This window comes from Narcine bancroftii, chromosome 1 (assembly GCF_036971445.1).
Source record: "Narcine bancroftii isolate sNarBan1 chromosome 1, sNarBan1.hap1, whole genome shotgun sequence".
Classification (NCBI taxonomy): Eukaryota; Metazoa; Chordata; class Chondrichthyes; order Torpediniformes; family Narcinidae; genus Narcine; species Narcine bancroftii.
The window spans coordinates 48,975,052-48,988,180 of NC_091469.1; the positions used below are offsets into that span (position 1 = coordinate 48,975,052).

Consider the following 13,129-nt stretch of genomic DNA (forward strand, 5'->3'; position numbering starts at 1 on the left):
ATTGCTTAGAAGGTGATAATGTGCAAAAGTGAACAATGTTTGAGAAGATGATTCTTAAAAAATTGAGCCCAAGGTTGACAAAGGTAGCAACGAGGGGTTCCACAGGCAGGGCTGCAAACAATTAAACAGAATGTTTAACTACAACCAATTTACAGTTGAATAGAATTAAGGCAACTAAAAGCATTGGACTTTTGTAGAGTTGATTTTTTTTTTAAAGTTTCCAAATTTTAATCTATCTTTACAATTCCAGTCCAATTTTTTTTTTAATGCAGTTGACCTAAATGCAGAAGCTCAAAAGCCTGAATATGCATGAAATTGTCTGATCTCAGAAACAAAGCACACACAGGCCTGGTTAGTACTTGGAGGGGAGTATTCCTAGGATCACCAGGTGCTGTAGGTCTTTGTGAGGGGAGCTGGACAAAGTGGCGACTCTCCGTCTGCTTGCATGTTGCATTCTAAATGTAGTATTATGTGACAATAAGAGATTAAGCAAGATTCTTCCCTAGAAACAATCCCTTCTGCTTCTTGCTGTAAATGAGCATGATTGGACATGGTTACCATGCCCTTGAGATTTAATATATTACTCAATACACAGGTTAGTAGATGGTCATGAAAATACCCCAAATATAACTAAAGAATTAAAACATATTAAAGGGGTATTGAAAGGGAAGATTGCATAAGGCTTGGTAAACATACAAGTTCAAAGAAATTTTCCTTGAAAAACTTATGCAGAATAAAACATGTTTAATGCTGGATGGCTCAGTGGTGCAGTTCATTGAGCTGCTGGGCACAGTGCCAGATCTCAGCTTAGGCATGACCTCTGGATGCTAACTATTGAATTTTCACATCTCCCCATTATCATCTGGTAGGTTAGTAAGTTAATTTGCATTGGTAAATTGACGATTGTAGTTAGGTGGTAGAACCTGGAGATGGAGTGCATGAGAATTTGGAGATCATTTTTTTTTAAACTTGGATTTCTAAAAGTCAGTGATTGATGATTCAAAGATCCAGTTTACTCACCGAATCTATGACCAAATAACCAGTATTATGGCAGATAAGGAATAAAGTTTTCTGAATCACATCATAACAATTTAAAGAAAAATCAAACAAAGTTGCATAAAATTTTCTATTCTTTAATTGTTGCTTAAAGTTATTTTTAATGTGGTAATATGGCCCTTAATTTTTTTTTAATCTTGTGTTTATGAGGCTATTCATTTCTTCCCTAACATTGCAATGCCTTGCAGCCATTCCAATGGGGGCCATACTACACCCCCACCGGGCCACAGCATATTTAAGGCGGGGCCATGGAATGAAATCATGAAATATTTTTAATGTTTTTCATGTAGACAGTAGAAGTACAGAAGAAACCAACTAAATCTGACTGCTTCACTGGGAATGGGGCCCATAAACTTTGAGCGGAGTCCTAAGGGGGCCATAGCCAAAAAAAAGTTGAGAATGGCTGCCTAAGAGAAAAGGGTGCTTCAAATAAATTTGAGGATATAGCATAGGAAATACAACATTCAGCAAAATTGTACAAACAACAATGTAAATTTTTTTTAGTGACACTGACAGGTTAATTATTGGCCATGTCACCTTGGATAATTCTCGTATTCTTCAGTACTAAATATCAAAACTACACTCAGATCCCAGACAAATCAATGAGCGAAGTCAGAATGTCAAAGGTTCTTCAAAAATTATACTGTAGAATCCCCATTATCTAGCACCGACAGTGATCCCAGATGCAGCATATGCAAATTTTCCATTTGACTGAGACTCACTCTTCCAATGCCTAACTTACACACCTGCATTAAGATGCAGTTTAAAGACAAAGCAAATGTAAAATAATTTGAAAAAAAAACAGTATTGTAATATTTAATTATGTAAAGTTCACTTTAATCAGGTAATTCCCGTAACTTACAAAATTTAAATTTGAAACCCAGTCGCTGGTGCTGTAACAGTGTTGTGCTCGTCACTATACTAACTCATAATCCTCCAAGTTTAGAGAACGCCTCAACTAATATACCCAATACGATTAAAGATAAAGATTCTTACTAGGCAGGGACAAAGCAACACTTTGTGAGAGTCACCTCAGCAGCAAGAAGCATCGGCCGACCCTTCATCCTGGGCGCCGCCATTTTATTCAAGCACAACTTTATTCAACTCTGACCACCCACAGATTGGAGCAACGACATCTTATTTTTCGTCTGGACACTCTCCAGCCAGATGACATTAACATTGACTTCTCTGCTTTCTGCTAACTTGCTCACCTTTTCTTTCCCCTCCCCTTTTCCAGTTTTTACACCTAGCCATCCCTCCTCCCCCTGATCACTGCTGTCCTCTCCCTCCCTTCTCCACCTATCATCTGCCACCTTTGCCACTCCCCCTTCCCCCCATCTGTTTGTTTGGATGCATGCTGATGTTCTTTCATACCTTGATGAAGGGCTCAAGCCCAAAACATCGGTTATGTATTTTGCGACATTAAGGACACTGTTTGACCTGTTGAATTTCCACACCATTTTGTGTTTTTTACAACTTTATTCAAAATATTGCTGTAGGCAGGGCAAAATGGGGGGAATTTTCTGGCTGAAGGTTTGATCCCATCTTCACAAGGGGTCGTGATGCTTCGGAGAACATTTACAATTTTAAACTTTTATTTAAAATTGTATTTATTCTCATTTATATTTAATTCTATTTATTTCCTCTATTTCCTTTTGTCGGTTGTTTGGATTTCCAGTTGATTGAATTCCAGATAATGGGGATTCTATTGTACATGCATTTCAATGGAAATTTGACCTGAGTCACTTTTTAAAAAAATTAAACTGAAATGTTTAAGTCATCCTTAAAATTAATCTCTAAAATTGAGATTTGTAAACATCAAAACTTGAACATGCAAAGTGCTTTGTATCTGGATTGAAATAATTAATTAAGTTATTAGACTAAAGCAGGATGGAGAGTTAAAAATACCGGCTCACCTGATAACAGCTTCAACTGTGTTATGAACCTCAACTACCAATACTGATGGGAATTGCTCTGCTGGAATGTTAAGTCGAGGAGGAATAGGTTGCATTGAGAAACTTTCTGCAAATTCATCAGCACTTTGATTTGTTTCACTTTCATTTATTGGCATTTGGTCAGCACTGAAGCAGTTTTTGGTTGTACGAAGTCCTTCATCTGTGCACTCTTTATTAATAACTTCTTTTGGTTCTGGTTTCACCAATGCAGTTGGTGTTATGACAGGAAGCATAGTCTCTTTGGGTTTATCATTTTGCTCATCAGTTTTTATCTCTTTTGCATAAAGAATTGCCTTTTTGCAATCATCAGATATTGCATAATCCACAGTGCAAATGTCAGACAAGCAATTAAGATCATCCAAAATATTCGGAGGAAACTGCATCTTGTATGTCTCTTCAAACAACTTGGGAAGTGCCTTAGCCCAGAGTCCACCGCTATATTTTTGCAACAGCTTATTGACTTTTTGCTTCACTTCTATATCCTTTAAAACTTGGCTTTTAGCTGCAACTGGTTTTCTTCCTTGAGCTACAGTTTTATTAGCAATTAATGGTTCCTGTTTCTTATCAGCTGACTTCTGGGTGAAAACTGGCTTCTTTTGCTGTTGGCCACTCCTTGGAGGATAAAGCAACACTTCAGCCAAATTATGAGATGCTGATTTTTCAACCTAAAAAAAATGGGAAGCTTGTGATGCATTCATCTGGAGGTATTTACTTCGTCAACGAACAAAAATGATTAACAACTACAATGAACAGATCAATAACAAACATTTCTCAGCAAAAAAAAAAGAACTGAGATTTTAAAAATGTTTGAAATAAGCAACTACTTACAAAAAGTCCAGTTATCTATTGGCTGTGCCCACACTCTCAAGCAGAGCTAACAAATACACAAATATATACAAAACGACTCAGACTCAAAATAGTGTTTTTTCCTACAAATGCAAATATGAAGGTAATTAAACCCTCCTTGAGAGGAGCCTTATTAGGAAGAGTATCATGCGATATGGTAATGAGCTATATCAGGATCACAATTCCCCCATTTATGAGCAAAAGGTTGTTGCAGGGTTACAAAAACTGGGCACGAATCAAATCTTTAGGGCACATGCTTATATGAGTACAAGGTAGTTTTTAAAGCAGTGCAAGATACTATTTATCTTGGTTATTTCCACATCTATCATTTACTCTTCTGATTGGCTCAAGTGAATAGGAAAATAACAATTCACAATCATCTAAAACTAACCTGAAGTTATTAACTGCAAATTCATCAAAAACAAGCATCTATATAGTGGTCAAATGTTATCCAGTTCTTTCAGTGATCCTCCAGCTTTTATGTCACCATGCCATCCATACCTGCAATGAACACCACTGGAAAACAAGTTGGAGCAAAAACTAACTGGGCAGTTATAACCACTTGCGAAAGATAGATGCTGCAGACTAACCAGGAAGATAGGCCTCTAGTCTAATGCAACTTTTAAACTATTCCAAAGTTGTGGTGGCAGCAGTCGATTTGGACTTTGTACTTTCATGCTTGGCAAATGAGAAAGTATATTCAGTCACTTATCAATCTGATAATCACCATCTAGTGAAATCTGCTCTTGTGTTTGCTGTTTGGAACAAAATGACATACAGCTGTAACATAACAATTTTCAAACAATCCACTTAAAGTATAACCGATAAGACTAGCCTGTCAACAGAGGCATGCACTTAAATTGGTGTGCCAACCTTCCAAATTTCAGGACACAGATCTTGAGGTGCTTGCATATGTTAAGCTCTGCAGGCAACATCCATGACTGTCCTCTATTATTATCAATCCCGGCAGCAACAACCTAAATCAGTATACATAAATGCCATGAAAGGCAAGGAAGCAAGCAACTTGTCAGTTGATTGAGAATGCATTTTTATTTCCTATGTATACCTCAACATATGTCCATATTCTGTTCTGGAAGCCCGGCCATATCTCAGATTTGCTCTACCTGTGATACTGAAGAGTAAAACAATCTATTTCCTTTTCTCTGAATCCTTCTCATTCTCTCTATTGCTGCAAACCCTGGGCACCCTGCCAACTCTACTGGCCTCTAAAAATCTGTCTGACCGTCAGAATATTGAGCAACAGAATCAGAAAAAATGGCACACAAGGAGTTAAAATGCGGTGAAATATCTCAGCATGGTGACCAGCTCTCGTGAGAGGTTAACCCCAGTTAACATGGCAGCCACCATAGGCCTAATTTTCACTTTAATAACCCAAATTTTATATATATATTTTTTTAAATTTTGGTCATACTTGCAGATGGAAACAAGTCACACGATGGGGAGTTACCTGTACATTATATATTTTTTTAAAGATGTGGAAAATCATTGATTTTTTTTCCCATTTCAAGCATAATTTTCCACCACACGTCAAATTTTAAACTTAAACAATGGCTTTGAGATGAATTTAAAGACTAGTCCAAAAAAAATTGTCAAATTTTGAGCAAAGTGCATTCACCACCTAAGATTAACAGCAGGATAAAATGAACACCAGAAATTAAAATGCCAAAGTCCAGCAATCATAACACATGCAGCATGTGAACTAAATGTTGTTACTTTTGTATTGATACCAAGAAAAATAACTTCACAATCCCCAAGCCTTTTTTTTTAAAAGTTAAAAAAAACTGATAAGCTCCATTTCTGGGTACAGAAACTATCATCTGACCACCCCAAACAAGACCATCTCCTTCACCACTCTTAATGGGAGTCTGGAGAGGATTCATAGATTTAACACTTTAAAGTCAAAAGTGCAACAAAAAGGTTTGAATAAATGAGAAATTCAGCAATCATTTAAATTTAAGTGGAAAAACACTCAAGTGAAATGTTAAAAACAGTATGACTTTCGAAACATTAATTGTATTACATGGCACAAATTTGATACGCTGTGACTAGACATTAGAGTTGAGTTCAGAGTTTGTGTCTCATACTGTTTTGACTAATTGTCTGTGAGCAAGACTCCTCAATACAGATAGACCCCAACTTACAATCAGAATCCATTTTGAATAAAGTCAGGGTCTACCTGTGGCTGCTTTTCCTTCTCTGAAGGAAATGCTTCCTCCGATCAGTGCACGCAGATCATTTCCCACTGCCACCACCCCCACAAATGTCATAATTTCAGTGCTCCTCTTGCAGCGAGATCAGGAAATGTGCTTTGATGGACCCAACACCGTCTTTTTAAAAATAAAAGTGATTTGGCACACACTCACAGATCGCCATCGCCGTGGAGGGAGAGAATAAAGGAGAAAGCATGACAGCAATCTGCACATGCGTTCCAAATGACAACATAGGTTGCAAGGTGATGCCATTGTCCCAAGTTACCTGCTGTCACCAGCAGGAGCAGGGACATCAGGCTGCTGGCAGGGACAAAGCAATACCTGTATGTGTAGATCCTGGCTTGTGATCATTTCAACTATGCAAGTCCCAGAACTGAACCCATCGTAATTCGGGGTTTACCTGTACATGGAACAACTAAAAGTGGATGACAGAATTTCCCAACAAAAAAAACAGCTCTGATGACGAAAAATTCTAGTAAGTCTTTAGAAGGCGTGCAAATCTTGATGTCTCTAGTTCTCCATTTAGTCATGCAAGCTCTTAAAAATTATTACTAATGACAGCTGTGAGGTATCAACTTCAATCAAAATTTCAAGAGTATAAATATAATAGTAATAACCAAGTACAAAAGAAATTACCTAAAAATAATGCAAACAAGTGGAATAAAATGGTAATTAGCAGCAGACAAGAACCAGTAAATGCATTGATATATCCAAGCAGATTGAAAACAGTGCCAAAGTGGAGCAAAAGAGGAGGGTGGGGATTAAACAATGTCCTCACCTCAAATGTTTTTCTTCACTGTGACCAAAAACAGCTGACCAACCAGTTCGGCTGTCGAAAAAGATTAATTCAACAAAACAACAAAATAGAACTTGGTCATCACCCAGGCCTGATCTCAGGGGCAACACAGAGCTGGGTTTGCTTCACGGCTTTTGGTCACTTTGGAGTGTTTTTGCAGTTTTTTGGCAAGAGGGCCAGGGTTGTGCCAGTGAAGGTCAGGGAGGCCATTGAGAGGCTGAAGAACAGGAATTAAACAGTGCAAAACACTGCCCAGGCCTAGGGATTACTAGGGTCAAGATTTGAGAGGAAGGAGTAGGATGGTGAGCTCAGTGATTACAGGGGGACTGGTGTTCCAGTGGGGGGGTGGATCTACACTGCTGATGAAAGAGGAATTCTTGTAATGATGAAGAGGAATCCCAAAGTGTGTGTCTGATGAATTAGGGGTACTCTTTGGGAGGCAGGTGTGGAGGAGTCGATGTCTGCTTTCCATAGACTTCATGACCAAAATGTGTTCAGGAAAGTTTTATAAATCAATATATAGAGGTACCAACAAGAGAGAGGATGCAATATCTGATCTTCTATTGGAGAACCAGACAGGTCAGATGACAGAAGTATGTGAGGGTGAACATTTTGGGTCCAGTGACCTTAATGAGGTCATGTGATGGTAGACAGTGAGTAGGACCAGAATCCTGGACCTCATCTGAAAAGATAGGAAATACAGTTAAAGTTTAAATTAAGTTTTCCAGCAGAATAAAGAAAAAATGATGGGGATGAAAGACAAAAGTCCTTAACAAAATGTGCAGCCCTAATTGAGCCCCCGGACGATTGAATTTCATGGCAAAGAGGTAGGTGAGGCCCAATCAAGGCCGCTGCAGGAAGAGATTGTGGGCAACTCTCCATCGAAAGAGTCATCTAGAGTCAAGTCAGGTGGGCAGTGAAGAGCCTGCAAGCAGCGATTATGGCTGTGGGACCTCACATCGACAGAAAGCAGCAGTGGCAGAGGTAATGACAGCAGCTGCGGTAGAGGCAGCGGCAAACAGGTCGAGGGCGGCATAGGAGATGGAGGGCTGGCAAAAGTGGGCAGGAACAGGATCACAGGCAGCATAGAGAGAGCAGCCCAAATGCGGATCAGGCGGACCCCCATAAGCAGCAGGTGAGGAGAGGAGACTGTAGATGACGAGAAGAGATAGCTGAGAGGCAGGGAAGTAGTGGCATGGAGAGCAATGGTGAAGTGGAAGAGGAGAAAGGTGGAAGGAAAGGCCTGTTGTCACAACAGGTGAAGGTGTCAGAGGGAGAGAGACTTACTGGAGTGTGTAATGGCTGTGGCGGAGGCAGTTGTGGAGGCCAGATTTAAAGGGACTTTCAAAAGAACTGGGGGAAGATAAAGACGGTAGGTAGTGACTGATCTTACAGAGAGAGTCTCTAGCGTGAAGGACAGAATAGAAGGTAGAGAATAAGGTGGAATAGGTAGAAAATCAGAGGGATGTCTGGAACAAAGAAAGAGGAAACCCTGGAGACATTAGACAGGTTTGAAAATTTTAGTAGAGAAAAAAATGTTAATTTTGTGGGATTAAAGGAAGGGGTGGAGGAGAATGATTTGATCAAATTTATTAAGGATTGAATACCGGGGGTTCTGGGTGAGGACAAGGTCGGTGGAGGTTTGAAGACAGAGTGGGGACACATGTCTTTTTTCCCAAGCCAGTTCCAGGGCAATTGCCTCAGTCGATCTTGGTGAAATTTGAGAATTTCCAGGACAGGGAAAGGGTTCTTTCAGCAGTGCCAAAAGGGGCAAGGACAAGGACAAGGGGGGCGGGGGGGAAATCCAGCCAAGTTTAAGGGTAGCAAGACCCTTTACTTTCCAGATACCGGAATGATATTGCTGAAATGAAGGAAACAGTTTGATGAAGTGAAAAGGGTTTTGTGAGTCAAGGGGGTGGATATTGCCCAGAGGAGAGATAAAATTTCACTCAGAGACAAAGGAGGCGATAAGATTCACCAAAACCCTAGAGGCTACCCAGGAGGAAGGCCAATAAGCCAGGATTATGCATGTATATATATTACTGTATTGCTTATTAAGTTCTGTCTAAAGGGATATGTTATTTGGGGGATGTATATAAGAGAAGTGGGAGGGGAGGGAGCAAGATAGGTGCCTCAGTTTGGTTTCAAAGGGGTCGTGTGGCCCATGATTATTGGCCTAATGGAATGCATTCTGAGGTAAATGGAGACAAATACTGACTTTGGGTATGAATATGTACATGGATGGCTTTATTTATTGGACTTTAAGACTGAAAACTAAAGTATTCAAAAAAAATTAGGCATAAGGATTCGTCTGGTCTGAGATTCTGATTTGGAGAAAGGCCAATTTTGTGGAAATGAAAAAGGATGTAGAAAGAGTTGATTGGGGTAATGAGAAAGGATGTAGAAAGAGTTCATTGGGGTAAGTCGTTTTCTGGCAAGGATGTGTTCAGAAGTGGAAGGTCTTCAAAGCAAAATTTTGAGAGTGCAGAGTTTGCATGTTCCTGTTGGATTAAAGACAAAGTTAACAGGCATAGGGAATGATCTGATTTTAAAAAAAAAGGCATATAGCAAGTATAGGCAACAATGAACAAATGAGGTACTAGAAGAGAATAGAAAATATAAGAAAATACTCAAGAATGACATTAGGAAGGCAAAAAGACACGAGGTTGCTTTGGCAGATAATGTGAAGTAAACCTTATGAATAAAAGGACAGAAAGGGACAAAACTGGTGTCTATGTGTGGAGTCTCATGAGATGGGAGAGATCTTAAACAGTTTTTTGCATCAGTATTTACTCAGGAAACTGGCATAATGTACAAGGGAGGAAAACAAGCAGTAGTGGCATGGAACATTGAGATTAAAGAGGAGGAAGTACTTGCTGCTTTACAGTGAATAAAGTTAGGTACATACCTCTGGCCAGACGTGATATTACCTCAGACCTTGAGGGAGGCTAGTGATTAAATTGCAGAGACCCTGGAAGAAATATTTAAAATGTCCTTAGCCACGGGTGAGGTGCCAGAGGACTGGAGAGTAGCTCAAGTTGTCCTGTTGTTTAAAAAATACTCCAAAGGTGAACCAGGAAATTACAGGCTGGTGAGCCTGTTGTCAAGTAGTAGGTAAATTATTGGAGGGTGTTCTGAGAGAGCGGATATAGAAGTATTTGGACAGCCAAGGACTGATTAAAGATAGTCAGCATGGATTTGTGCATGCTAGGTCATGTTTAATGAATCTTATAGTTTTTCAAGGAGGTAACCAAGAAAGTAGATGAAGAAAAGGCTATGGAGGTTGTTTACATGGACTTTAGTAAGGCCTTTGACAAGGTCCCACATGGGAGGTTAGTTCAGAAGGTTCACACACTCGGTATCCATGGAAAGATTGTAAACTGGATTCAAAATTGGCTGAATGGGAGAAGACTGGTCGTGGATGATTGTTTCTCAGTCTGGATGCTTGTGATTAGTGGTGTGCCTCAGGAATCAGTGCTGGGACCATTGTTTGTATCAATGATCTGGATGATAATGTGGTAAATTGGATCAGCAGGTTTACTGATGACACTAAGATTGGGGTGTTGTGGACAGCGAGGAAGGCTTTCATAGCTTCCAGAGGGTTCTGGACCAACTGGAAAAATTGACAAGAAAATGGTAGATGGAATTTAATGCAGACAAATGTGAGGTGTTGCATTTTGAAAGGACAAGCCAAGGTAGGACATAGTAAATGGTAGGGCACTGAGGAGTGCGGAGGAACAATGGGATCTGGGAATACAGATACATAATTCCCTGAAAGTGGTGTTATAAGTAAACATAGTTGTAAAGAAAGTTTTTGGCATCTTGGCTTTCATAAATCAAAGTATAGAGTACTGGAGTTGGGATATTATGGCAAGGTTGCATAAGACATTAGTGAGGACAAATTTGGAAAACTGTGTGCAGTTCTGGTCACAGGAAGGATATCAGCAAGATTGAAATAGTGCAGAGAAGATTTTCTTGGATGTTGCCCAATTTTCAGGAGTTGAATTACAGGGGAAAATTAAACAATGCTCAGCAATTGAACCCTTCTTATTTACCAAATCTGGAAATTTCCTCAGAGATGCAGAAACCCATATTTAATACTCATGTCAGGTGTTGTTTGCATGGAGTTTTCACATGATCCCAGTGACATCATGGGTTTACAAACTGATGCTCCAGTTTCCTTCCACATCCCAAATATGTGCTAGTAGGTTAGTTGACCACTGTAAATTGCCCCCCAGTGTAGGTCTGTGGCAAAATAATCAGTAGGATTTAATTTCATGAGTGTTCATGACAATAAATTCTGATTCTGTGGCTAAAAATGTAGAAAAGTAAAACCATTGTGAGAGTGGTTCAGTCATCTCTCCATTTCCTTCTCCTCACCATATTAACTTAAGTCATAATAATCACAAGACATCTCATCAAATATCCATATATAGACTTATCCTTCAATGTCTGATCTTCATCCTTGAGAACACGATCAACATACTTGTCATTACCCACACTTGCCAATGTGGAGTTTGTTCCCAATATTAATAATCTAGATTTAATTGTATGTGCTATCCAGCATCCACTTTAGCAGTAACATAGAGCTCCAGATCCTTCTGTTTCACATTCTTTACTGCCTTCTCAGATCTTTCTGCAATGATTCTCGACATCTTATCTCATAAAATATGGAATATAAGTCTAAAGAACCAACAAATTAAATTCAACATTTCAGATCAACAAACATACTTTACTTCTTTAAACATACATGCATCGATGCTGGATGATATGTGAATCAGGCCAAGTTGAACTGAGATGCTGTGCTGGAGAAAACAAAGGTTATGTGTACTGGTAACTCACCACACAGGAGGGGAGACAGATGCTATTATGATGTAACAAAGGGCTAGATTATTCTAACTGTTTATAACCAAAGAGCAAAAAGTTCAAATCATACGATCAAAGCCAGAGTTCAGGATAACATAGACATGAAAGAATACACAATTTAAATTTTTGGCTGTTACCAATGGAAACCATCTTCAAGATTATTATCATTTTACTGTACATGAACAACAATGAAATAGCATATCTCTGGACCACAATCCACACACATACACACCAACCACACTCCATAATCACATCTATACATAAAGATATAATTTAAATAAATATACAAATATTTTGAGATTGTTATTCAACAACAGAATACTGTTCATCAATCTCCCAGCTTGTGGGAGGAAACTATCTCCCAGCCTGGCAGTCCTGATTTTGATGCTACTGTTTCAAACCAAGTTTAGTGAATGTTTGATCAAATAGAATTTTCTCTTTTTTTAAAAAAAAACATGCAACAATAGTCCTTGTGCTTCGGACAGTTCCAATTTCAGTTTGAGACCTAGTTCTAATAGCATAGGTTAATTGGGACTGCTTTCAACAAATCTGTTCTCCAGGTGACTGATGAAGCACTAATGCCAGTTTCATTCTATCAAACACCGATCATTTCTGTGGTCCAAGTGACATGCTCAGTTGAAGGACATTCAAATGGAAGAAGTGTCTGAGTGATATGACAAAAGTTTTAAAGGTCTAGGATGAATATTGAGACAGTTAAGAGAATGTCTTAGAAATTAATGTCCTTTGGAAATAAAAATCTTCAGTTTTTCATAAATATTGCATTCACAGAAACAGTCTGTGCTTGTTTGCATGATGGTACATCACTATACTTTAATCCACAATAATAAAAAAACACACCCTTCTGTCTTGATGGAATGGTCTCCTTCCAGGTCACAAAGAAATACTAAAATGAAGAACCATAGCATCAAGTGTAGAAAATCTGACTATTCTTAAAAATTTCACTCTACAATTATAATAATTAATTAATCTCCATATTATCAAGTTGTAGAGCACAAACCCAACAAGGAGCAAACTCAACCAATTGTGTTCAAATTAGGTCCTGCTTGCAAAAGCCTCTTAAAACATGGATATTACAACAGTGACTGATGCCATGTACTATACGTTAAAATGTCATGCAACTGGAAACTGAAGAAAGCCATTGCCGAGAGCACACAGGTTCGCTTCACACCAGTTACCGAGTCAGCATTTAGGCTTTTAGAAGAGGCACATTAGAAGTACAGAATGCAACAGGTGATATTGAGGAGGTGCATATCAATTTCTATCTCCTATGGTGGGGCTCCAAGTCTCAGATTCCAGCTTCTGCAGTCTTGCGTGTCTGATTGAATCAGTCCAATTGATCATGTGTGTATTGATAAAAA

General features: G+C 39.0%; 1 protein-coding gene and 1 long non-coding RNA gene across 7 annotated transcripts in view; both read right to left on the minus strand.

The window, feature by feature from the left end:
• LOC138758053 (tudor domain-containing protein 7-like) overlaps positions 1 to 13,129 on the minus strand; it is a 113,198-nt gene that overhangs the window by 23,440 nt on the left and 76,629 nt on the right. For all 5 annotated transcript variants that reach the window (XM_069926423.1, XM_069926412.1, XM_069926404.1 and 2 more), the window contains one exon: positions 2,973 to 3,676. In XM_069926423.1, coding sequence (XP_069782524.1) covers positions 2,973 to 3,676 — 704 coding nt within the window. The remainder of the gene's footprint in view (positions 1 to 2,972; positions 3,677 to 13,129) is intronic.
• Positions 4,629 to 12,150, minus strand: LOC138758070 (uncharacterized). Of its 2 annotated transcripts, none has more exons than XR_011354122.1 (6): positions 12,038 to 12,149; positions 11,635 to 11,689; positions 9,793 to 9,855; positions 6,867 to 6,917; positions 6,410 to 6,488; positions 4,629 to 4,834 (listed from the first exon to the last, which is right to left on the minus strand). It is a non-coding gene; the product is annotated as an uncharacterized lncRNA (long non-coding RNA). The 2 variants fall into 2 exon arrangements; XR_011354127.1 differs by lacking the exon at positions 4,629 to 4,834 and adding an exon at positions 4,846 to 5,496 and having other exon boundaries at positions 12,038 to 12,150.